General features: G+C 57.7%; 4 protein-coding genes across 8 annotated transcripts; 1 reads left to right on the forward strand and 3 right to left on the reverse strand.

Moving 5' to 3' along the window:
- Positions 1-278: 278 nt before the first annotated feature.
- On the reverse strand, positions 279-8,619 carry MRPL10 (mitochondrial ribosomal protein L10). The gene is made up of 5 exons (XM_004591115.2): positions 8,475-8,619; positions 6,564-6,733; positions 2,279-2,443; positions 1,925-2,069; positions 279-1,136 (listed from the first exon to the last, which is right to left on the reverse strand). Exons 1-5 carry the CDS (start codon positions 8,524-8,526, stop codon positions 880-882), a joined length of 789 nt encoding a protein of 262 aa, XP_004591172.2. The 5' UTR covers positions 8,527-8,619; the 3' UTR covers positions 279-879.
- Positions 8,620-8,798: 179 nt separating this feature from the next.
- LRRC46 (leucine rich repeat containing 46) lies at positions 8,799-12,404 on the forward strand. Of its 3 annotated transcripts, none has more exons than XM_058676063.1 (8): positions 8,799-8,872; positions 8,963-9,083; positions 9,995-10,103; positions 10,665-10,711; positions 10,944-11,053; positions 11,204-11,273; positions 11,532-11,677; positions 11,936-12,404. In XM_058676063.1, exons 1-8 carry the CDS (start codon positions 8,860-8,862, stop codon positions 12,307-12,309), a joined length of 990 nt encoding a protein of 329 aa, XP_058532046.1. In that variant the 5' UTR covers positions 8,799-8,859; the 3' UTR covers positions 12,310-12,404. The 3 variants fall into 3 exon arrangements, with proteins under 3 accessions (XP_058532046.1, XP_058532047.1, XP_058532048.1); XM_058676064.1 differs by having other exon boundaries at positions 11,954-12,404; XM_058676065.1 differs by having other exon boundaries at positions 10,961-11,053.
- A 778-nt stretch (positions 12,405-13,182) lies between these two features.
- On the reverse strand, positions 13,183-16,335 carry SCRN2 (secernin 2). Of its 3 annotated transcripts, none has more exons than XM_058675579.1 (8): positions 16,206-16,335; positions 15,874-16,047; positions 15,472-15,653; positions 14,819-15,018; positions 14,243-14,458; positions 13,986-14,151; positions 13,696-13,876; positions 13,183-13,471 (listed from the first exon to the last, which is right to left on the reverse strand). In XM_058675579.1, exons 2-8 carry the CDS (start codon positions 16,045-16,047, stop codon positions 13,313-13,315), a joined length of 1,278 nt encoding a protein of 425 aa, XP_058531562.1. In that variant the 5' UTR covers positions 16,206-16,335; the 3' UTR covers positions 13,183-13,312. The 3 variants fall into 3 exon arrangements, with proteins under 3 accessions (XP_058531562.1, XP_058531563.1, XP_058531564.1); XM_058675580.1 differs by having other exon boundaries at positions 16,194-16,334; XM_058675581.1 differs by lacking the exon at positions 13,183-13,471 and having other exon boundaries at positions 13,709-13,845.
- Positions 16,336-22,757: 6,422 nt separating this feature from the next.
- On the reverse strand, positions 22,758-23,956 carry SP6 (Sp6 transcription factor). Its single transcript, XM_004591113.2, has one exon. It carries the CDS (start codon positions 23,896-23,898, stop codon positions 22,762-22,764), a length of 1,137 nt encoding a protein of 378 aa, XP_004591170.1. The 5' UTR covers positions 23,899-23,956; the 3' UTR covers positions 22,758-22,761.
- Positions 23,957-24,207: the final 251 nt, after the last annotated feature.

Below are 24,207 nucleotides of genomic sequence, written 5' to 3' on the forward strand. Positions count from 1 at the left end.
AAGGACACTGTTGGGCAGGTTCCAGCTACACTTCTGGCTTTGGACAGGCCTCCAAGTAGAGACCCCGGAATACCGTTTGTTTTCCCCCAGTCGCTGTGCCCAGAAGCACCCCAAAAACATACCCACAGACTGCTGGGTATGGCTTGAGCTGCTGTAAAAGGACTGTTGTGCAAAAGGTGCCATCTGTGGGTCAGGCACACAGGGAGAGAACACTGTTCCAGAAGGAAAGGGAGGTGAGGCAGGGAGGACTCTGAGTCAGTTTACAAGAATAACCTCAGACAGCAAGAGGGTAAGGAAAACGTTTTATTTGCTCATAAAGTCACAAGCTGAGAACAAAGTCCCAGTGACAAAATTCAGGGTAAGGTCTTCCAAGCAGGTGAGTCTGGTAGCCACCTGTGCTGCCATTCACTAGCTGTGTGACCTTGTGTAGACTCTGCCCCGCCCCCCAACTTCTTCTCTGTGGAAGGGGCCCAGTATTGTGCAGGGTGGAAGAACTGACTCACAGACAGCCCAGAGCCTGGTACTCGGCAAGCTCTGTAAGGGTGCCACTCCTGGAACCGTGACTTAACTGAGCCATGGCAGGCTACACGCACAAGGGGACTGGGGAGACACACGCAGCAAGGGACCATGATCGAGGGCTGCTGTCCTTGTCTTTGCAGCTCTGCTGGAGAGCTGAAAGTGCCTCTGCTCCCGTCGGGTCCCGAGTAGGGAAGAGGAAGACAGTGGCACAGCTGCCAGCCTCCCCTGAGCGCTCCGCATCGTGCCTGGTCTGGCACCAGCAGACGCTGTTATCACTCCTCACCCGGGGTTCTTCCAGGCCTCTGCGTAGCCAGGTGGGGCAGAGTCCAGGCATGGGCAGAGCAAGGCTTAACAGGCTGCCTAGGAGTCTGGAACAGGGTCAGGAGGGTCTGGCTTCCCACTGGAGGACACGGCAGAGTCTCTGTCGCGTTGCTGTCTGACGTAATGATCCAGCAGGGAGGTCAGCCGGGCAGGCTGGTGCTGTAGCAGGTGGTGAGTACGGGCCCCAAGGAGGGCAAGCCCTCCGACCAGCTCCGCCTGCAGCAGGGCCAGGCTGGGCAGCTTGGAGTAGTGGATGAAACCCTGCCGGCTGACAATGGTGTCATCGACGCAGCCACCTGCGAGGACACAGGGTCAAGCGGGCTCCTGCAAACCCCTCTCTTCTCTGAAAACAGCCTCACGACCCACCTGAGGGACTTGCCTCTGGGCCCCTCCAGTCTCCCAGCCTGCCCTAGCCCATGCCCATTCTGTCTGGGAACGACCCTTGCCCACCTTCCAACCCTTCCCTCAGAACACTTATGCGTGCTGATCTACTGGCCCAGACCCCCACCAGTCAGTATTTCCTGAAGTTTCTTGAAGACAGAATCAGGGACTACTTAATGGGTCCAGAGCTCCAGACTCACAGACGCATGGCGGTCACGGCTATACAACATCACCAACACAATGACCACCACAGAACTAGGCATTTAAAAACAGCTATGATGTGAATATTATGTGCATTTTAGCATGAGAAAAAAAATTTAAAAATCTGGGAAGGGGCGTGTATAGTAATCAGAGCTCCAAGGATCTGAATTTCAAGATGTGTGCAGGCTCTGCCACAGGATAAAGGCATCGTGTCTGCTCAGCATCTTTCACTTGGGGTGTCTGAAGTATCTCCCTCCACTGTCAGACTCCAAGTGTCTGACTTGTCTCTCTTCCCCTCTGCCTTCTCCAGTCTTCCTGCCAGTGGCCTGGGATGGTGAGGGGGGCAGGTGTCACGGCGACATCACTGGCCTACAACAGACATGCTGCTTACTGGGGCTCCACCCAGGACAGGATGTTCCCTCCCAGATGCCCCCAGGCTGCTGCAGCACAGCTCCCCCCAACCCCTGTCCTGCTCCCCGCAGCTGCAGGGGTGCTCGCTCACCGAGCAGCGGCAGGAAAGGCAGCGTCTTCAGGATGCGCACCATCTCCTTGACCTTGGGCTCCTCGCTGACCAGCAGCATGTTATGCCCCACAAAAAGGGGCAGCAGGTTTTGGTACTTGGACTGCTCCAGGAAAGGCTTCAGGACCTGGGACAGCAGGGAGAATGGTTTTGGGGGAGGGGGGGAGCAGGAGAGGCTTTCAGGATGGACACAAGTGGCAACTCCAGGGTCCCCTCAACCCCCAACTGCACATCAGGCACCAGGCGAGAGGGGGAGGAGGAGCGGGCAGCACCACACTGCAGAAGTAGCCCCCGAGGTGTAGGGGAGAAGGGCATCCTTGCCAGGGTCTGCCCTACCTGGTTGGGGAAGACCTTCACCAGGATCTTGTGCTTGCGCAGCTGGTGCCGTAGGAGCAGCTTGTCCTCAGCGCTCAGAGGCACGTTCTGGCAGACGGCAATCATCCGGTTGTCCCTGAACACTGCTGCTACCTCTCGACGCAGGAGCCGGACGAGGCCTGTCTCCTGAAGTCAGGACAGGGGATGTCAGCTGCCCACGATGCTTCCCGGGGAACAGGACAGGGACAAGCAGAACAGGTGGGCCCTGAGCTGAGCCACATCTAAGCACCCCTGTTTGTACCTGCTCATTTTCCTGGGTAACCAGACTGGAGGGCAGTGCTCCCCAACACTGTCCCACAACACTGTCCACCACCTACTTCAGTCTGACACTGTCCTCCTGCTAAATCAGCTTATCAGTCACAAGATGGCTTTCTGTAGCATGACTTTAAAACTCACCTTTTTTTTTTTTTTTTGATATTTAGTTCTTTGAAAGGCAGAGTTACAGAGAGAAGAAGAACACAGAGATCTTCCATACACTGGTTTGCCCCCAAATGGCCGCAAAGGCTGAAACTAGGTGCCAGGAGCTTCGTCCAGATCTCTCGTGTGGGTGCAGGAGCCCGAGCACTGGGGCCATATTCCTCTGCTTTCTCAGGTGCATTAGTGGAGAGCTGGATTGGTGGTAGAGCAGCCAGGACTTGAATTGGAGCCCATGCGGGATGCAATGGCCCCAAACTGTCACATTTTCAGAGAGTAAGATTCCACTTCCTTAAGGCAATGTTCCTCAAAGTTGAGAAGAACCGGAGAATATACTTACAGACCTCCATCAACACTGTTCTTTTTTTTTTTCTCTAAAATTTATTTATTTTTACTGGAAAGTCAGATTTACAGAGAGGAAAGACAAAGAGGAAAGAGCTTCCTTTCATTGGTTCACTGCCCAAGTAGCCACAATGGCTGGAGCTGAACTGATCCGAAGCCAGGAGCCAGGAGCTTCTTCTAGGTCTCCTACACAGGTGCAGGGTCCCAAGGCTTTGGGCCATCGACTGCTTTCCCAGGCCACAAGCACGGAGCTGCAGGGATTAGAACTGGCACCTATATGGGATCTTGCGTGCATTCAAGGTGAGGACTTCAGCCGCTAGGCCATGCCTCTGGGTCCGAAATCACAGATTCTAAAGTTCACTCATGAACAGCGCACCACCTAGATGCTCTGGTGCTCTCCACCAAATTCCACGGAAGTGCTAACATGAAGATGCATGAAGGGAAGACACACTGCTGTGCTCCACTTAGGGTCTGGGTCTGCCTGCCTACTACGGGAGCCATTGGGCACTTGCGGCTTTTTATACAGAAACCAACTGTAATCACATATGATTAAGAATTCAGTTTCAGGCCTGGCGCAGTAGCCTAGTGGCTAAAGTCCTCACCTTGAACACGTCGGGATCCCATATGGTCGCCAGTTCTAATCCTGGCAGCCCCATTTCCTCTCCAGCTCCCTGCTTGTGGCCTGGGAAAGCTTCGAGGACAGCCCAAAGCCTGGGAACCCTACACCCGCGTGGGAGACCCCGAAGTTCCTGGTTCCTGGCTTCGGATCAGCGCAGCACAGCTGTTGCGGTCACTTGGAGAGTGAAACATCGGAAGGAAGATCTTCCTGTCTCTCCTTCTGTCTTATATCTGACTTTGCAATAAAAGTAGATTAATTAATTTAAAAAAAAAAAGAATCCAGTTTCTTAGTCCCACTAGGCTCATTCCAAGTACTCAATGGACACATATGGTGAGTGGCTACCACACTGCACCACATAGGAAGAGACTTTCCATCATTCTGGAGAGTTCCACCGTGTGCTGGTCTGGATTCTTCTCTCATGATGAGGTATTATGTACTACTGGGTTAAGAAACGATGAAACAATACCTCAAGTAGGAAATTTCACTCAACGACACCTTATAATCGGAATTGGAATGAGGATAAGTAATCAATTTTACCTGGGCAAAGCTAAGTGCCATAAAGGAGGCCCAGCTCGCCAAGCACCCCTCAGCAGACTGTCCCTTCTTTTTTTAAAAAGATATATTTTTACTGGAAAGAAGGATATACAGAGAGGAACAGAGACAGAGAGGGAAAGCTTCTGTCCGATGATTCACTCCCCAAGTGGCCGCAACAGCCCGAGCTAAGCCGATCCGAAGTCAGAAGAACAGAGCCTCCTCCAGGTCTCTCACGCGGGTACAGGGTCCCAAGGCTTTGGGCCGTCCTCAACTGCTTTCCCAGGCCACAAGCAGGGAGATGGATGGGAAGTGGAGCCACTGGGATCAGAACCAGCATCCATATGGGATCCCAATGCGTTCAAGGCGAGGACTTTAGTCACTAGGCTACCACGCTAGATGTGGCATCCATTTCAAACGGGCCTTGTTTTCATGGGAGAAAATCAAGATTGGTGTTTTCCCATTTGTCCTGAAGGAATCGTTGCTGAACGACAGCCGTCTCTTCCAGCAGGGTCTGACATCTCAGCCTGTACCTGTGGATTGTTTCCTCACGCTCCAGCCTCTGGCAGGAGAGGCCTACTCACCACAGCTGGTGGTGGGCCAGTCAAGGGGCCAAGACAGGCAGTACCACAGGCAACCCAAGCCAGGCCACAGCACCTGCTGTAGGGGCAGGCCCACCAATAGCTTTTGGTTATCAGCAACTGGCATAATCTTTCATCTCATGTTGGCTTCAGACACATCAGGATCTCCTATCTCAGGGACCAGACCTATGAGAGTGTGGTCCGGCCTTGGCACACAGGGTTAAATAACCTACACTGCTGACCCCTGTGCGAGGAACTCAACAACATCTCAAAGCAATGATAAAGGTGTGGGGGCTACGGCCACCAGCACTGAGCGGAAGTTCTCAGTTCAAGATAGCGATTCATTAGATGAGACAGAGAGCGTTCCTAACCTGGGACAGGCAAGCCCTATACCCTGACCAGCAGGAAACAACGACAGAGTGATGAATCTGACCCTTCAGCAACCCTTAGATTGAGCTGGAAATCTCTGCAAGGGAATAAAATCGGACAGCTAGTTTAAGGTCATGAGCTGGGAGCTACATCCCCGATAGATCCCGCCTGCCTACCTATCAATCAATGACCTCGCTCCAGGAAGCACTATTTGGGATCTGGTGTGGTATCATAAAACCATTCCCCTTCCCAAGATCAAATCAAGACTGGTAACATGGAAGGACGAGCTCTCTCTTCCCACACAGGGAAAGGCAGAAACACTCCCTCTCTCACCTTTCCCCTCCAGATCCTCTCCAACCCTGAACATACCCCCATGTGTCTGTGATCACCCCACCTTTTAAATAAACACTAATAATAAAAACCTATAATTTATTAGGTACGATAATAACAGGACCCACTAAATTCATATATTCACTTTTTGTTCTTTTTTTCCCCCCAAGAAGCAAAGTGATAGACAACGAGAAACAGGCAGAGAGCTCCCACCTGTTGGCTCACTCCACAAATGCCTACAATGCCCAGTAGTGGGCCAAGCCAAAGCATCAGCCAGGACCTCAGTCCAGGTCTCCCGAATGGAGGTGAAAAGCCAGTACCTGCTAGCTCCCAGTGTCTGAATGAGCAGGAAGCTGAAGTCAGGAGCTGAACCTGGATACCCTGATGCGGGACACAGGGGTTTTCATTGTCAAGCCAACTGCCCACCCCTTTCTGTTCTCTGTAAAGGACAGAACATGTCTCTCCTTCCTCTAGAAGAGGAAATCCTGATTCCTTAAGGAGAGATTCTGCGTGGGCAGCTTTCACACACACAGTTTTGGATACACGTGAAGAATGAAGGACATGCAGGAGCCTGCCTGATGCATGCAGCCCAGACAGCAGTAGTCAGTGGTGCATTCACTGCAAGGCACCTGCACCTGGAGGCTGCTTTTGTGATGCCGCCTGTGACGCATCCCACATGAGCACCGGTTCAAGTCCCAGCCGCCTCACTTCTGATCCAGCTCTCTGCTAATAGGTTTAGGAAAGCTAGAGAGGACGGCCCAAGTGCTTGGACTCCACCACTCACATGGGAGACCTTCAACTTGGCCCAGCCCCAGCTGTTGTAGGGTGGCCTCTTGCAGGTCGATCAATGCATGAAAGCTCTCTCTCTCTCCCTGTCATGGTGCCTTTCAAATAAGTAAGTAAATATTAAAAATTACAGTACCTGGACCACAAGACCAAAGCACAGGAAGTGACTCAATAATGTGGAGACTGTGAAGTCTTACTTCACTGCAGTCAGAGAAAGGGTCACTTGAATCCACCATCCCACTACCAGGCTGCGGGCAGCTAGCCTCCTCCTTACCTCCTTGGGGGGGCTGGGAGGGAGCGGCAGGCATCTCGGGTGGACAGCAGGTTTAGGGGCGATATACTCAGTCACAGCCATCAGCTTCTGCCGTTCAAAGTGCATCACACGACGGTGGCGGGTGACAGCCTTGGAGCCGTGGCGTACAGTCTGCAAGGTGGGCAGCCAGCCTGCAAGCAGAGAAGTCAACATGGCGGGAGGCAATCTCCCTGGAAGCACTCACCTCCCGCTGGACCGCTGGACTGAGACCAGCATGGGCGGGCAGAGCTGGATTCGGGACACGGAAACACCTGGCAGGACCCTGGGTGAGCCCAGGGCAGAGACTTCATTTCTTGAGGCCTCCGTGTCTCCAAGCTCTTGTTATGTGTGGAAATGAGAGACAAAGGAGGAAACACTTCAAACACAGAATGTAAAATTGAGAGGGTTGCGCCAATTCAATCTTTTTTTTTTTTTAAGATGTATTTATTTTCATTGAAAAATCAGATATACAGAGAGGAAGATCCTCTGTCCGCTGATTCACTCCCCAAGAGCAACTCCAATGGCTGGAGCTGAGCCAATCCAAAGACAGGAGCCAGGAGCCTCCTCTGGGTCTCCCACGCGAGTGCAGGGTCCCAAATCCTTGGGCCGTCCTCGACTGCTTTCCCAGGCCACAGGCAGGGAGCTGGATGAGAAGCAGCGTCACTGGGATTAGAACTGGTGCCCATACGGGATCCCAGCATATTCAAGGTGAGGACCTCAGCCACTTGGCTAGCATGCCAGGCCCAAGCCAACTCAATCTTAAACATCAAACAGTAAAGATTCCAAGTTTAGAGGCCATACCGTGTGCTGCTAACACTCAACCTCACCAGAAACAGCCACAGACAATATGCAAAGAGGCTGGATTCCAATAGAATTTTGTTTGTAAAACCCAGAAAACAGTCCTGATGTCACATGCCAACCTTGCAACCAGTGGCTCTTGGGAAGCCTCATCCCTTAGCCAGCTGGCAATATCAGCAACCAGGAACTCCTACGCACATGCAATGCCAAGCTCCATCCTGGACCTGAAAGATCAGAAACCCCGCAGGGTGGCCCTGCAGATGTAGTACAAGCCAACCCTGTCCACCCCTACCCCACGCCAATGCACAGTGAAATGTGAAAGCCACTTCTACCCACTGTTCCCAAGGGGGGGAACAAACGCTACCCTGCCCTCACAGGTCTGTCTGCAGGCAACACCAGAGAGCAAGGGGGCTGGGGGACAAGCACTCCAAAGCACTGAGTCAAAGCGGTCCCTGAACCCTCCACGCCAGGGCCCTCCTCGACGGCTTTTCACTGTCCACCTTTACCAAGCCAGGGACGGGATCTCAGGAGAAGCTTCCGCAAGGTGGTGGCTCCAACAGAGAGAATCGCGGATACCCAGCCAGGCAGAGCGGGATTCTAATCTCTCTCTAGCCATGGGTTTGGCCGGACCCTCAGCTCCGTCTGAAATTCAACTACCTGAGCCTTCCTCATTGCATTCGGTACTCGGGAAGACCCAGACGAGATGGCGCAGGTGAAAACACGAATGGCCCCTTGCATCCTAACATGTCTACCGCATTGGCACCTGGGTGGCACTGGCCCTGCTCGGTGGACACGGTCCTGCCCCGTCAGGTGTGTACACTTTAATAAAGCAGGACCGACGACCAAAACAACCAGCGGAACAAGCAAGCCGCTGGGCAGAGGATGGGAAAGGCAGGCCCCAGAAGGTGACAAATGCTGAGACCTTCCGAGGGAAGGAACCGCGAACAGACACTGTGGTTCTGGACGTCCCGGCACTCCGCACGAGCTGAGGAGGCGGGCGACCCGGCAACCGTGGCCAGGGAGGTCACGGGAAGGGAAGAAGCCGAGGAGGGAAGACAAGGACGAGGCGCCATGAGGTCAGGAGCCGCTCCTTACCCGCCCGGGCCAGGAGACCCCCTTGCACGACCGCAGCCACGGCCGCCGCCATGTCCACCGGAAGCACAGCCCGGAGCTCGGCGAAGCGGAAGGAGCTGAGGATTGTGGGACAGCGAGAGCGGGGCCGGAAGTTGCGGGCTGCCCCGACACCCGGGAAGAGCGTAGTCCGCATGCGCCGAGCGAGGGGCACGTCGGAGCCCGATCTAGCCCCGCCCACCCGGGTGTCCGGTCTCCTAGCAACGACACCAGCCTCCTGGAAATCGCTCCTGTCACCCACATCCTCAGCCCTCCACCTCCAGACTTTCCACCTGGATTCACTCTTGTCTTCTCCCTCCTTCGGGCGCCCTGGGTTCAGGCCCAAGCCGTCCCGGCTGCCTTAGGTTAGATGATGTCGGGAGGTGAGTAGGGAGGCGGGTGGGTGGGGAGAGCGGTGGAACAAAGATGGGGTCCGGCCTCCTCTGGTCACGATGGGACTCACCTGTACACAGCGAGGCCCTGCCGGAGCAGCCCCGAGGAGTGTCAGGAGGTGGGCGGCGTGTGCATCAGTGAAGCCCTCATCACACGGCGGAACCTGAGTTTCCCTGAAGATGAGCAGCTGTCCGAGAGGATGTGAGTGCCTAGGGCAGCAGAGGAGCGCGGGAGGAGTGGAACCCGCGGCGCCCCGTCCACTGGTCAGCTCGCCTCAATCTCTCTGAGCGGACTGCTCCCCTCATTCCCAGGACATGGGAATGCCCAGCTGAGAGAACTTCCTTAAAAGTCATAACATTCTGCTGGCCCGCGCCGTGGCCTTGCAGGAACCCACCTCGACTCCCATTCCCGGCTGCTTTTTGGTCACTCTTCACACCTTTACTCCTTACTCCTGAGAAAAAGCGAGACAGAGAAGAGAGAGAGAGAGCGCCTCATCGGCTTCTGCTGGGAGTTTGTTCAAAATGAAGAATCCCAGGTTCACCCTGGGCCCATGGAATCAGAATCTGCAATGTGTGTGTGTGCTTAAGAGTTATTTCTTTATTTGAAAGGCGGAGTTAAATAAAGGGGGAGAGACAAAAACAGAAATTTTCTAGGTGCTGGTTCACTTCCCTGAGGGCCTCGGTGATCAGGAGCCAGGAACCTCTTCTGGGTCTCTCACGCGGGTGCAGGGTCCCCAGGCTTTGGGCCGTCCTCCTCTGCTTTCCCAGGTGCATGAATAGGAACCTGGACAAGAAGTGGAGCAGCCGGGAATCAAACTAGCACCCATATGGGATGTCAGGACTGTGGGCCGTGGCTTAACATGTGATGGTACAGCCCAAGCTCCAGAATCCGCCAGTTAGGGACCCCAGAGGAATCCCTCTGGGCCGTCGCCATGGTTCCCACATGCCGCTTCCTCTTCTCTCAATGTGACCCTTCACAGTGCCCTTAACGGCCAGCCAGGCCTCTGGGGCAAGCCTGTCTCGTGACCTGGACACCTGAGTTAAGTCACTCAGCTGCCACCCCAGCCTGTGGGAGATCACAGGAGTGACACATCCCGTCCCCTCTGCACACAGATTCCACACCCTGGCCGACCTGCAGACCGTCCGCCTGGACCGGGAGGGCATCACCACCATCAGCAACCTCGAGGGCCTCCAGAACCTTCACAGCCTCTACCTGCAAGCGGTAACGTCTCCCCACACCCCTTACCCTAAGTCCCCTTCTCTGCACACTGAGTGTGCATCTCCAGCTCAAGCTCTCTACTTCCACCCCACACCTGTCATGTTCTATAGCTCAAGCTCATTGCCCGTTCCAAAGATGGAGTACACTGGCCCCTCTACATCCCCCAGACCCTTGTCGGCTGCTCCTCAGCCTGCCCTGGGTTACACACACCCAGCTCCCTTGAGCTCTGCTCTTCCCCTACCCCAGAATTTACAACTCAAATTAGGACGTGACCACTGTCCCCTCTGTGTGTGCCAGCCACTGCCAAGGCCTTTTCCCTTCCCTGTGTGGCCCCATGGTTCCCTGCTCCAATTCTCAGGTTGTCCTGTGGTTGTATGGGTTGTGTGGTCAGAGAGCCATCTGTCCATCAACTTGGGCCCGCCCCAGGCTCACACGTGGACGAAGCAAATCTGCTTTGCCAGGGTGGCAACACCCTGCCAAGGAAGGGGGGTGTCCCCCTTAGAGGATCTCCCCCGCCCGACCCACCACAGCTGGCTTCCCTCATCTCGGCGTCTCTTCCTGTAGAACAAGATCCAGCGGATTGAGAACCTGGCCTGCGTCCCCTCCCTGCGGTACGTGGAACTGGGGCTTAGGCAGGGGAGGAGCTGGCACAGCTTGGCAACACCCCCAAAGAACTGCTTCATATCTCCAAGCCTGGCTCCTTGGCAGGCAGGGGCGCCAGAGGGCTCTGCAAGTCCAGCCCTGCTTCCTTCACCCCCAAGGTGTCCTGTGCCCCGCTTGTCACCCAGCTGCCCGGCTCCCTTCTCCCAGCTGATCCCAGTTCACCCCGTCCCTCCCCTCCAGCTTCCTGTCTCTGGCAGGAAACCGAATCAGGCAGGTGGAAAACCTCCTTGGCCTCCCGTGTCTCCAGTTCCTGGACCTCTCTGAGAACCAGATCGAAACACTGAAGCTGGGTAGGCATGTCTGTGCCCGCATCTCGTGCTGGCATCAGTCCCCCTACATGTCCACACCACAACCCTGCGTCATCAGGGACCCCGGGGGCTCACTGAGGGCTGGTGGCAGGAAGGCCAGTGACGTGCTCAGGCCCTCTCTGCTGTGCACAGAGGAGTTCCCGCAGAGTCTGCTCATCCTCAACCTGACAGGCAACAAGTGCACTACCCAAGATGGCTACAGGTGAGATGGGGCTGAGTGAGGATGGAAAGGTGCTGGCCCAGCTGCACCACCAACTCCTCAGGCCTCCCTCTCAGCCTCCAACCAGGAGTCCCGGTCCAGGATGCCCAGAGGAGGCAGCCCAGAGCTTTCTAGGGCTGTCCCAAGTCCATGTCCTTCCCAGGAGCCGCTGCTTCCAGGCGTGTGAGGCTGAGTCCGCTGTCATTGCATTGCGCCCCCTCCTGGACACCACGGGTATCCTGTGCACCCTCCGCCCTGCAGGGAGCTGGTGACCAAAGCCCTCCCGCTGCTCCTGGACCTGGATGGGCAGCCTGTGTCAGAACGCTGGAACTCTGATGAGGAGCAAGCCTCGGGTGATGAGGACGAAGAGTTCCCGGAGCTGAGTGGTCCCTTCTGTTCAGACCAAGGTGACCATGACAGCTGCCATGTACCGTGTGTAAACACCCCACCCATCCCCAGGGACCCATTGGCACTGGCCCTGCTCTGGGGACATAGGGGTGGTTGTCTGGGGAAGTGCATCTAGCTCAGATCTGCACCTGGGCCAGGTGTCAACAGTTGCTTCCCTCACCTCCACCCCACCTGCCTCAGGTTCCTCCAAACTAGGGATGGGTGGGAGGGGGGTTCAGCCGGAGGGGGCTTCCTCCTGAGCCCAGGGCCCCTCGCAGCACCCTGGCTCCTCCCAGGCTTCCTCAAGGAGCTGGAGCAGCAGCTGAGCAGACTCCGGGAGCACAGGCAGCAGGCAGCGCTGGCAGACCACCTCCTGAGGATGGAAATGAAGCCCACCCTCACCAGCCTGCCCCCGCAACCCCCAGGAGTCCCCATGGCTGGGGACAGCAGCCCCTCTCCCATGCCCAGGCAGGGGAAGGAGACAGCCCCTGAAGCCCCCACCTCATCCCTGGCCTCCTCTCCCACCAAGAAATCCTGCCCTCTGATACCCAGGCACCAGCCCAGCTCCCAGGCAAGGAAGGACTCCCACGTGACCACAGCCCCCAAGATCTCCAACCCCACTAAAACCGTAACCAAAAGGGTCAAGAAATAGGTGGGCCCCTCCCTGCCATGTGAGTGAAGTGTGGCAGAGGGGCCCCTCCCAAGGGCCCCACCCAATAAAGTGTCTCAGCCAGGAACTCACCAAGACCATGCCTCTGTGTCACCTGGGGCATCTGGGGTCTGCGGGGCAGTGGGGGGGGCAAGGGGGAATTACAGGGACTGCCAGAGACAGGCACAGCATGGGTCCCTACTTGACCACTTGGCTCCTGAGTGGGCAGCGAGTGGGCACCACTCCTAAGGATGCCATCCCAAGTGGGCACACCTCACTGCAACCCCCGGGGAAGGCCTTTTCAGGCCAAGCCAGGGTTCAAACCTCGTGGTCCTCACTGTCCCCAAAAAGAAGGCAGCTTTGAAAAGGCTCACTTCCTGTCCCTGGGGCCCCTGCCCAACCTCCATGACTAGGCCCTTCACCCACTTCCCAAGAACCCGCTGCCCATGGGCCCAGTGCGGTGGCCTAGTGGTCAAAGTCCTTGCCTTACGCACACTTGGATCCCATATGGGTGCTGGTTCTAATCCCGGCGGCCCCGCTTCCCACTCAAGCTCCCTGTTTGTGGCCTGGGAAAGTAGTTGAGGATGCTGCACCCGTGTGGGAGACCTAGAGGAAGCTCCTGGCTCCTGGCTTCAAACTGGCTCAGCTCCAGCCTTTGGGACCACCTGGGGAGTGAACCGTCAGATGGAGGATCTTCCTGTCTTTCCCCCTCTCTGTATATCCACCTTTCCAATAAAAATAAATAAATCTTTAAAAAAATATAAGAAAAAAGAAAGAACCTGCTACGCAGTGGGACAAGCTCAGGCCCTGTGGGCAGCTCAGGCCTGCCCTTTGCCCTCATTTGGCTTCCCCACCCCCACCAGCCTCAGAATCAAGTTCACTGAGCAAGAAATCAAACCTTTATTAAGGTCCAGGCCCAGCAGCCCAGTCAAAACACAGCTGCAGGCTCCGCCTGAGCCCCATGCCTGGGTTCTGGGCCCGTGCCAGGCGGGCAGGAGCTCTACACTCATGCGTAGGCCTGGCCCTCTTTCAGCACAAAGGCCTGGAAGAGGCCAGCCAGTTCCTGGGTTGATGGGCTCCACTCGCCAGCCAGTAACCTCCGCATGGCCTCCAGGCCTTCCTGCTCCAAATCCCGCTGCTTCTGCCAGAGCTGCTGGCCGGGACCCTGCAGGCAAAGGCCGAGGGGGCTCAGCCAGGAGTCAGGGCCTCGCATGTCCTCTCACACTGGCCGTCCCAGCAGCTGGCCTTGAAGAAAGGGGTCCCTGTCTCCAGCCCTGGAGGCTCCCGCATCACCACCACTCCCCCAAGGGCTCCTCCATCAAGAGCAGGGCAGGTGTGTGCCAAGCGGAGTCCCTATCCCCTGGTGGGGGTTGTGGGTGGTAGGGGTACCTGCTGGCTCTCCATCAGCTCCAGGGCCGCCTGGTGTCCCCGGTAGAGGCTGTGCCTGCGATCCACCTGAGCCTGGAATCGGGGCAGGGTCCGAACAGGGTCCTGTGCTCCAAAGGTGGGAGACAGCACCTGGGGGGACTGGGCTACCCCCTGTCCGAAGATGAAAGGTTTGAACACAGACCTGGTGGGCCACAGATGGAAGAATAAGGTGGTTGACACCTCTCACCTCCTTGTCCCTCCCCAGTACACACACACCCCTCCCTCGCCTTCCCCGGCCTCATCCTGCTCACCTGGATGGGTCTGGTGTAGCTGTGAAGAAGTGCACGCAGGGCTGTGTGGGGTCCCGGGGCAGGATGGATACCATGCTGGCCGTGGTACGGAAGCCTCCGGAGTCCATGCAGATGCCACTCTCCTTGTTTCTGAGGATGTCCATCATCACCTCGGCCGTGAGGGTCCCTGCCAGGGAGGGGAGGGTGAGCCAGCCAGGAGGGGAGGCGGAGGGAAGGGGTGAGCGCCTCCTGGCCCACTCCCCACCGCCACTCCGGACCTTGCTGTCGCTGCAGCAGCTCCCGTCCGGCCCGGAAGCGGGCCTTGGCGGCCTCCATGCGCACAGGCTGCTGGGTCAGGGAGAAGACTTGGGCAAAGTCAAAGGCACCATGCCCGTCCCACCAGCCCTGGGCCCTCGCGTGAGTCCGCAGCTCCGGGTGCTCGGCTGAGATGTCTGTGCCAATGCTCAGCTGGTTGGACAAGTTGCGGGCCCCCTCTGTGGAGGACATAGAGGTGTCATGATGCACCTGCTCCGTGCTGGCACTGGGTGAGGCCTGAGGACATGAGGGTGACCAGAACAACCTACCCTGCTGGAGCCTACAGGGGTAAGGTCAAGGGGAGATGGACAAAACATGGGTGAGCATCTTGAAGGAGACAGGAACCCAAGCACCCAGAGGCATCCAGGAGGGCTTCCCAAAGGAAGCAGCTAGCTGGCTGAACCGTAAGAATTCAGCAAGTGAAGGGAGCCAAGAGCTCCTGGGAGGTTTACACCTGCATCCATCCAGGGCCACCTGCCTCAGGGACGTTGGCCTGATGGGGTCCGAGTGGGGAACACCTCTGCGAGGCAGGTCCTCACCCTGGATCCTCTGCACGGCCCACAGCCTCCCGGCCGTCTCTAGCACCCATGCCTCAGTACGGTCAGCCATCAGGAAGGTGTTGTGGTAGCAGAAGGGCGTGGGGTCCTCCCGACAGCTGCCCCCCTGTCCGTAGCGCTCCAGCAAGTCTGTGATCACATGCCAGGCCTCCCGGGCAGAGCTGCTCCGCTCAAGGGCCAGCCTGGCAAAGAGAGAGAGCTCTCTAGGGCATAGGATGGGGGTGGGGGTGGGGGTGGGACAGAAGTGCCAGCAGATAGAAGAGGTCCAGAGAAGGTTGGTGGCAGGCCACAATCACACAGCACATCCATGGGCCAGCGGCCTTCCTCCGAGGGTCCCCACAACCCCTACTGGGGGCTTTTGTAGACTGAGCCTCTACATGAACATGTGGTTCATAACATTTTACGTCTCGGAAAGCCAGCTGGGAAGCCGCTGCCAGGTTTTGTGGACCAGGAGAGGTTCCTTAGCCTGCGCTGATGGAAGTGGGAGAAAGAGGGGGATGGGGCATCCCTCCCCCACCCATCCCTGGGCAAAGCCAGCAGAGCAGGACCCTGAGAGCCAGGGTCAGGGTGGGGATGGGGAGCCTGGAGCCAGAACTCTGCCCTCAGATTTCCTGTCTGTGGGGTGGGGCCCATACCTGAGCAGGTCCATGCCCAGCAGGGCTTCCCCCTCGCCCACTGGCTCCTTGGTCCATACGGCCTCATTGCCTATGCAGACACCATGCTCGTTGGCGCCCATCTCAGCCCCCCAGAGCCACGAGGGACGGCTGAGGACCACGGCGTGGGTCTTTGTCACCTGCTCCACCTCAATGTAGGTGCACTAGAAGGGAAGGAGGGAAGAATCTGCTCAGATTTCACTTCGCGGAAGGTCTCGTTCCCATTTCACAGATAAGGCAGCGGAGGCCCACTGAGGCTAGGTCTAGCAGCCTCCTAGGTGTGTGTGAGCGAGAGGGCAGAGGGAAAAGGTCCCAGAAGAACACCTCCACGTGCCCCTCCTCCCAGAAGCAGGCCGGGCGGGCGGGGGGGGGGGGCTTCCCCACCTGCAGCCGGCTCCCGGGAGCGTGCGTGCTTGCGGGCACAAACACCACCTCCTGCACCTCATCCCGGGGTCGGTCTGAGTTCTTGGCAAAGATCACAGCTGGGATGGCCGAGGCTGGGGGCACAGAGACAAAGCAGTCGCAGGAACACGGAGTGTCCGGGCTCGGCGACGCCATCTGGGCAGAGGGGTAGGAGGGGGCAGGGCTTGAGTGTCTCCCTCCCAGGCCACCTCTGCCCAGCGCTGGCCACAGCCACCCGCGTAACGGGAAGACCCTGCAGTGGGTTCCGGGAGGTCCAGCACCACCCACACGCGTGCACGAACCGAGGCATTCACTGTCCGCCGGGCTGCAGGCCTGGGCGTCGTCAGCAGCTACGAGGGTCCTGTCCCTGCTGGAAGCCTTGGTCCCAAGGGGCAATCGTGGCACCCTGTCTTGACTCTGGCCCTAAGCTCACCCGTGCAGGCCCAGAAGCCGCCGCACTTCCGCTCACCCTTGCTCGGCGCCTCCAGCACGGTCTGCCCCTCACATTCTGTCCCTCCGAGGCTCCCCTAGCTCACTGCCCGGCGCCGTCGCCTCGGCTTCGGGTCAGGTGCGTCCCATTGGGCAGCCGCTCCCAGGTGACCGGGAAGGCCTTTGGCCCCGGGGGCGGACGGCAACCTGCAGTTCCCGCGCTCCCCACCAGGGCGCGCGCCAGCACCGCCTCTTGCAGCGGCTTCTCGCAGGTTCGCCGGCTGCCTGCCCTAAAGGGCTGAGGCGAACCCGCGCGCTCCTGCAGCGGGCTGGGTCGGCGTGGGGCAGCCCGCATGGAAACGGGGGTATCCGGGGATGCGCGGAGATTCAGGAAGAGCCTCAGCCATTTTTAAGCTTGGCTTGGATTCCTAAGGGGCAATCCCGGGCTGGTGGCGCCTCTGTAATGAGATCTGCGGAGCAGTCATGGGGACATGTGCGGATAACTCCAGTGAATGCACTGTTTATCTTTATTTTCATATTGATTTGAAAAACAGAGATGCAGAAGGAGACAGATAGAGCTTCCATCTCGGGATCCTTCCCCCCCACATGTCCCCATGGGAGCCAGGAACTCTATTCACCACTCCCGCGTTGCAGGGTAAGGAGGACGCGGGTCGCAGGTGGGTGTGCAGGGAGAAAGAACCCAGTCCTTCAGCCACTGTGTACCTCCTGCAGGAAGCTGGATCAGAAGAGTGGGGGCAGGAACCGGGCCAAGGCTTAGTAAGTTGAGCCTCTGTTGTGCTGGCATTTCATATGGTCATCAGTTCAAGCCCCAAGTGTTTCACTTCCCATCCAGCTCCCTTCCCTTCGAATGCTCCTGGAAAGCAGCAGAAGACGGCTCAAAGCCTGCGGCCCCTGCCGCCCGCGTGGGAGACCTGGAAGGAGCTCCTGGCTCCTGGCTTCAGACTTTCAGCTCCTGCAGTCGTTTGGGAAGTGAACTACAGTCTACCTTCCTTTTTGTTGTTGTTGTTGTTTTTTAAGATTTATTTATTTTGATTGCAAAGTCAGATATACAGAGAGGAGGAGAGACAGAGAGGAAGATCTTCCATCCGATGATTCACTCCCCAAGTGACAGTGCTGTGCCGATCTGGAGCCAGGAGCCAGGAACTTCCTCCAGGTCTCCCATGCAGGTGCAGGGTCCAAGGCTTTGGGCCGTCCTCGACTGCTTTCCCAGGCCACAAGCAGGGAGCTGGATGGAAAGTGAAGCTGCTGGGATTAGAATCGGCACCCATATGGGATCCTGGTGCATTCAGGGCAAGGACTTTAGCCACTAGGTCACCGCGCCGGGCCCAAGGCGAGCAGTTTAGCCACTAGGCTACTGTGCCAGGTCCTACAGTCTACCTTTCAAATAAATTTTTAAAAATAAGTCATCTCTTTCACTGTAAAAAGAATTTGTTTGCTTCTCACAATTAAGCAGTATATCAATTCATCCTTATTCAAAAGGTTGTAAAGTTGAAACAGAAACCTGAAATTGCTTTAGTTTTACATTTTAAAAAATGCTAAAAGGAGAGTACATGCCAAAAAAAAAATAAGTTCTAAGATGTTAAAGCATAAACTTTGTAGTTATGGGATCTACTCTTTGGTCCCCAAAGCCAACACAACAAGAAGGCTCCTGCCCACTCACACCTGCAACTAGAGTGAAGCAAAACAGGGACCAGGAGACTGAAATGCAGCCCCAACTGCTCTAAGCAGCGTTCACATGGTTTAAGGGGAAAGTTCCTCGTGTCAGCAGTATCCTCCACAGTTCCACTCCCTCCGCCAAGAGTGAATCCCACAGCTCAGCCCTCTGCCCAGTACCCCTCTGCTGGCTAACAGTCTCGGTGGGCTGTCCCGGCGCCCCACAAAACAAAGGGGTTCCCAGCCACTGTCTTCTTTGGTGGCTCTGAGCATCACCAGCACTAATACTTGATTAAAAAAAAAAAAAAAGCACCGAGCAACTGGGAATTGAACAGCCCCTCAGTCACCTGGCCACCACACCTGCCCATCATGAGTCTCTCTCAGTTTTCCATGCCCAGATCTGTCACCCCTGTGGCTCAGCATCGCACTTAGGGTATCACCAGTGAGATTCCTTGAGTTGCTTCCTGAATTGATTTAGGGCACATTGACACTGCTGGGTTCTATCATTGACTTTGGATCCTCTGATGTTTGCTGTATTTCCCCCCTAGTTCTGACAAGTTTTTGGGTGGAATTTGGTTCCTAAAGTTCTTTTCCAGGCAACAGTGCCAGGATGCTGAGTGGTCAGGTATGGAGGCGAAGGCTGCGTGGGATGCAGTGCTGGGAGGTTTGTGAGGTCCCCCTTGGATGTCATTCTCTGAGGGTGCTGGAATCCAGGAGCAGATATCCCCCACTACAGGCAGGGGGAGGCGCCACTCCCGCACAGTCCCAGGCTGCAGTGCCTAGCCACCGAGTCACCTTCCCATTTCTGATTCCTTTCACCCCGAGGAACTCTACTGCTAAGGATCAACCCAGATGTTCCTGTGTCGCGGTTCCCTCCTGGCCACTGCAGGACTGTCCCGCCAGGGCGCTGCCTCTGAAGGGTCAGAGGTGGCCTTAAAATTTTGGGGGGGTTAGGGACAGGCCAGCCCGGCAGCATTGCCAGGGAGCAAGGGAGCATCAGGGCCCCACCAAAGGCCCCCGCTAAGAATGCAGGTCAGCGGCGGGGAGGAGCTGCCGGGGAGGAGGGGCGGCCTGCCCTGCCCAGACAGGCCTGGCCGGCCCGCGGCTGCCCTCCAGTCCCTGGGGGCAGCAACGGTGGGTGGGAGGGAGAGGAGGGTCATCAGGCTCTAGGGTCTGACTCCTTAGAACCAGGAAGACAAGAAAGGCGCCCAGAGGAGTCGGGCTGGCTCGAGGCCTCAGGCAACCTGCTGGTGTCTCCACTCTGACAGGCTGGCAAAGCCAGGACTGAGGGAGACCAGCAATTGTCTCCCCCCTCCGCCCCCCCCCCCGTCCGCAGATCAGCCAGGTTCCTTTAAAAACCCACGATAATTTTGCTTTTTTGTTTGTTTTAAAGATTTATTCTATTTATTTGAAAGACAGTTACAGGGAGAGGGTGAGAGGAGAATCTTCAAATTTGCTGGTTCACTTCCCTAACAGCTACAAGGGTAGGGAGCTAGGCCAGGCTGAAGTTAGGAGCCAGGAGTTCCTTCCAGGTCTTCCACGTAGGTTGCAAGGGCCCAAGCACGTGGGCCATCTTCTGCTGCTTTCCCAGGCTATTACCAGAGAACCTGATTACAACTGGAGCGGCTGGGACTGGAGCCAGCGCCCATATAGGCACCACAGATGGCACTGCAGATGGTAACTTTACTCACGATGCCACAACACCCCCATACACACACACACATCTTATTCTCCCCTCCCAAAGTGGGCCTTAAACTTTGTGCCCCAGAATCTCCTGGGTCAAATGATAAGATGGGCTTGAGAAGTTGACTTAGGGTTACACAGGAGCGGGGGAGAGTGGGGAGGGGGAGCAGCGAGCCATGGAAAGTCCAGTGGGGGAAAAACAAGAATTTTGGACCTACAGAGTGAAAGAACTCACTCAGGCAACTCTGCCCCTTTGGAGGACCCCCCCACACCTTCCACACTCCAGAGCTCCAGGTTCCCCCGAGGCTTTGAACTCGCTTGCTGGATGAAACAGCAACTGACCACAAGTCCTGGACAGCCTGGGAAAGTGTGAGCAGGTGGGGGAAATTCTGCCCCTTTGGTCTGGGGGCATCAGCAGCGTGCGCTCCCGCTGGGCCAGGGGCTGTTGGCACGCACGGCGGTGGTTGTGTAACTGGCCGGGTCTCTAGCCAGGAGTGGCAGAAGAGCCCTTCCCTCGAGCTTTCCAGCTGGGCCGGTGCCCATCAGATAGCTAAGCTGCCTTTCATCGCCTCATCCCTGATAGGGATCGTCCTGAGTGACGAAATCACTGTCAGTCACCCCCACTTCGCTCGCAGCCAGCAGGACACGGGCAGACACACCCCCACAGGGGCGGGAGCCCATAGCCTGGCTGGCTGTGGGAAGGAAGAGTCAGGAGTTCTTAACAGGGGAAGAGAACTTGGAGCTTGGAACAGCCAGGATGTATCTAGAACTGTCTGGTCCCAGAAGGTAAAGGCGGAGGGAGGGCCTCTCTCCTTAAGTACCAACCCCCTTCAGGGTAGGGTCCACCCTCCCTCCCCCTCCAGAACCAGTCAGATGGAGATGAGGCGCCCCAGGGGCTGCAGGATCAAAGGGAGGGGTCCGCCCTGCCCTGCAGCTCTGGCCTGGTGCTCCCAGGAGCTGGAAGACAAATGAATCAACAGAGATGCACTGATGACTTTATTATTGCATAAAAAACACAGGCTGTCTCTCCCTCCTCCTACCCCCAAAAGTGGGTTCACAGCAGTTCAAGAAAAAAAAATTCCTACATCTTCCTCTAGGGAGGCTGCCTAGCAGGGCAGGCAGCCAAGCCACCTAGATCTATAGAAGTGGGCAGCAGAACACCTATCCAAAGCCCCGACCGACCCGCATACCTTAGAGCTAAGGACCTCTACAGGGAAGTTGGGGGGATGGCTACGTGACCCCCCAACACCCATGTGGGAGTTCCCCTTAGGATGGTCACTGGACCAGGCTGCCCTGGTAGCCACAGGGAGGGGTGGCTGGTTTCGATGGGTGGAGAGGAAAGGTACCTCACACCCATGGCACCCTCCTTTCTCTCCCACCCCCCACTCCCCAGCTGGCCAGGCAACCTCACAGCCTCAGCCCACTCCCCTCCTGTCCCCAACCCTCTCTGGAAGGAAGGATCTGGCTGGCTGGGGGCACAGAAGATAAGGGAAAGAGAGGGAATGGGGAGCAGAACATTACTTCTTAAACTACCCCAGGCTGCAGGGGCGCCCGCAGGGAGTCTTTGTGTCCCTTTGAAGAAAGGCCCCTTTCCTACACAAACGTGTTCTCCCAACCAGAACCCAGCCCCCATTTCCCAGTCCTCGGACCCCCCCTTCCCCGCCCCAGCATCCCTCCCTACTAAAGCAGGAACAGACACTGAGGGTGTGGGCCCCAGATTTCAGATGGAGTGAACAAGGTGGGGTCTCAGGAGACCCCAGGCTCAGTAGAGAACACACACACACACATGCACACACACACACACACAGGTGCACAAGCCATGCACACACACATATGCCCTAATATTAAATAAAACACCCTTTGCTTATAACTTAAAAATCAATACACAGCTAATCCCTGCAGAGGGTTCTGGGTGGAGAACCGGCAGCAAGGACGGGGGGAGGGGAGGCCAGAGGGACACTTCAGGTGGGTAAAGCCCCCAGCCCCACCCTCCCCCAGGATCAGCCCCTCTCCTGCCCCCACTCCCAGCAGCCCAATCATCCCCGTGTATGTGAAGGAGAAGGGAGTGAATGGGGACAGCTCCCCGGGCAAAGAACCCCCTCAGTGGGAAGACACCACCCCAAGAGATGGACAGGAAGGAGTCCCCTAAAGTACCCTCTGTGGAAGAGGGAGGGGGCAAGGACCCACCTCAGGGGCTTCGGCTGGACACCCCCGAGGGCAAGGCAAATGCTGGGGACATCAGGTAAAGACCTACAGCCACTCCAGGGCAAGGGCAGCTGGACTACCAAGAGTGATTAAAAAAAAAAAGATCAAGAGTTAAAGACTGGAGTCGGGGAGGAAAGCTCCCATCCCTCCTCCCACACACCCCTTTCTCTCCTTTTCAAGGGGGCTTTGCCTGCTCCCCGCCCCTCCACGCACACCCCATTCTGCCCTTTGTCCCACAGCTCTGGCCTGGACGTTATAAGGAGGGATTCCAATCTTCCTCCCTGGCTCCTTGGGACCGCGTCTGGACGGTTAACACGGAGGCGCATCCAAATTCCTACAGCAACAACCTCCGAACCAGACAGAGGCGCCCCTCAACACACACAAAGACACACACACACACACCCCAAGGGGACCTCCTCAGCCTCCCCGCACCGCTATCTCAGCTCCCCCTAGGGAAACCCCAGGACTCAAGCACTGGAAGGGGGTGAAAGGCGCCTCGGGCGGCTCCGAAGGCGCTTTCCTGCCCGGGTTCCCAGGCACTGTTGGAGCAAACGAGTCCGGACAGCTGCCCCGACCCCAACCCGGCGCTCCGCGGCCGCCTTCCCCTCCCGCCTCCCCAGCAGCCGGTCAAGGGAAATGGCCCGGGCGCGTGCAGGGAAACGGAACGGCGGCGCGCAAAGCTCCTCCCGGGCGGGCGGCATCCTGTCCCCGCCCCAGAACCCAATACTGTCCCTTCAAGCGCCCTTCTCCCCGTCGTCCCCGGATCGCTCTTCCGCACAATAAATAAGCGCCTTCCCTTCTAACTCAAGCCGGCCCCGACAACGACGTGGGCCTTGGGGGTTTTGGGGAACGGCAGCAACCCCCCCATTCGCCCCGAACTCAGTTGGAGGGAGCTGTGCTGCCCTCGGCCTCCCGCTTGCCTTTGCCCCCGGGGGACTCCACAGCACCGCCAGCCTTGCCCTCTCCCTGTGCCGCCCCGGCGGCGGCCGCCTCCTCCTTGGCGCCTTCGTGGGTTTTCATGTGCTTGGCCAGGTGGTCGCTGCGCATGAAGACGCGGCTGCAGACGGCGCAGGGGAACTTCTTGGTGCCCGTGTGGGTCTGGAGGTGGCGCTGCAGCTCGTCGGAGCGCGTGAAGCGCTTGCCGCAGAAGAGCCAGTTGCACACGAAGGGACGGTCGCCGCTGTGCCAGCGCAGGTGCGCCTTCAGGTGCGACGTCTTGGCGTAGGCCTTCCCGCAGCCTGGGATGTGGCAGTTGTGCAAATGCTTCTTCTTGCTGCCGTCGGGTCCGCACGGCGTTCCCAGTCGCTCCGCCTCCAGGCAGTTGGGGCAGCGACACACGGTTTGGCCCGAGCTGCGCGGCACGGACCGCCGGGAGCCTTTGGGCCGGGTCGTGCCGTCCAGAGTGGACTCCAGCCCTTGGGACTCCGGGGCAGCCGCTTCCAAGGCCTTGGCCCCGTCGGGGGGCCCCAGGAGGTGCTGCCCTCCGGCGGCCGGGAGAAGGTGGTGCGGGTGCGGGTGGGGCGGCGGAGCGCAAAGCTGGTGGTCTCCGACGTAGCCCCCCAAACCGGCTTGAAGTGCCCCGGGGTGGCCAGGCGAGGTGAGCGCGCCCTGAGTGTGGGGGAGGTCCATCCAGCTGGTGCCGGGATGGAGGTCCCACCACGAGCCGTCTTCTGTGCCGGGGTGAGTCGGCCGGAACCACGATTCGTAATGGTGGGACATGTCTGGCTGCAAGAGCTTGGAGAAGGGTCCCGGGGCCAAGGGACTGTCGCTTTCCAGGTCCTCGCAGGTTACCCGCGAGGAGGCCCCCGGCAGCTCATAGCCCTGGGAGAAGTCCACCTCCGGGCCCAGCGGAAGGCTCTGCAGCTCCCCGGGCTGCAGCGGGGATGGGTAGTCCCCGGCCTCGGGGCTCGTATGGCCCTGGTACGTTTGCAGAGGCTGCAGGTCGAGGCGCGGCGGAGAGCCGTGCGGTGCGTCCGTGTGTTGGCTGCCGAGAGAGCCGCAGACAGCGGTTAGCATTGCCGGGATCCCGGGTGGAGCGGGGGACAGGGATGGTCAGGGGCACCTCAGGTGGGACCTAGGGGAAGGAAAAAAGAAAAGTGAGGAAAGTCGCCCACTTTGGTTCCTGATCTGGATTCGCCACCCCCCTCCACGGGAAGAGGGCATTTACAAATGCTGGTAAGGGTTGAGAATGGGAGGTGAGGGCAGAGGAGAATGGAGAGCCACTGTTTGAAGTGACCGCTCCCCTAGGACATCCTGGGAGCAGAGCTGGTCCCAGGCACCTGCAGGGCACGGCTGGTGCCAACACCAAGCATAGCACACCTCCAG

This window comes from Ochotona princeps, chromosome 17, assembly GCF_030435755.1.
Source record: "Ochotona princeps isolate mOchPri1 chromosome 17, mOchPri1.hap1, whole genome shotgun sequence".
Taxonomy (NCBI): Eukaryota; Metazoa; Chordata; class Mammalia; order Lagomorpha; family Ochotonidae; genus Ochotona; species Ochotona princeps.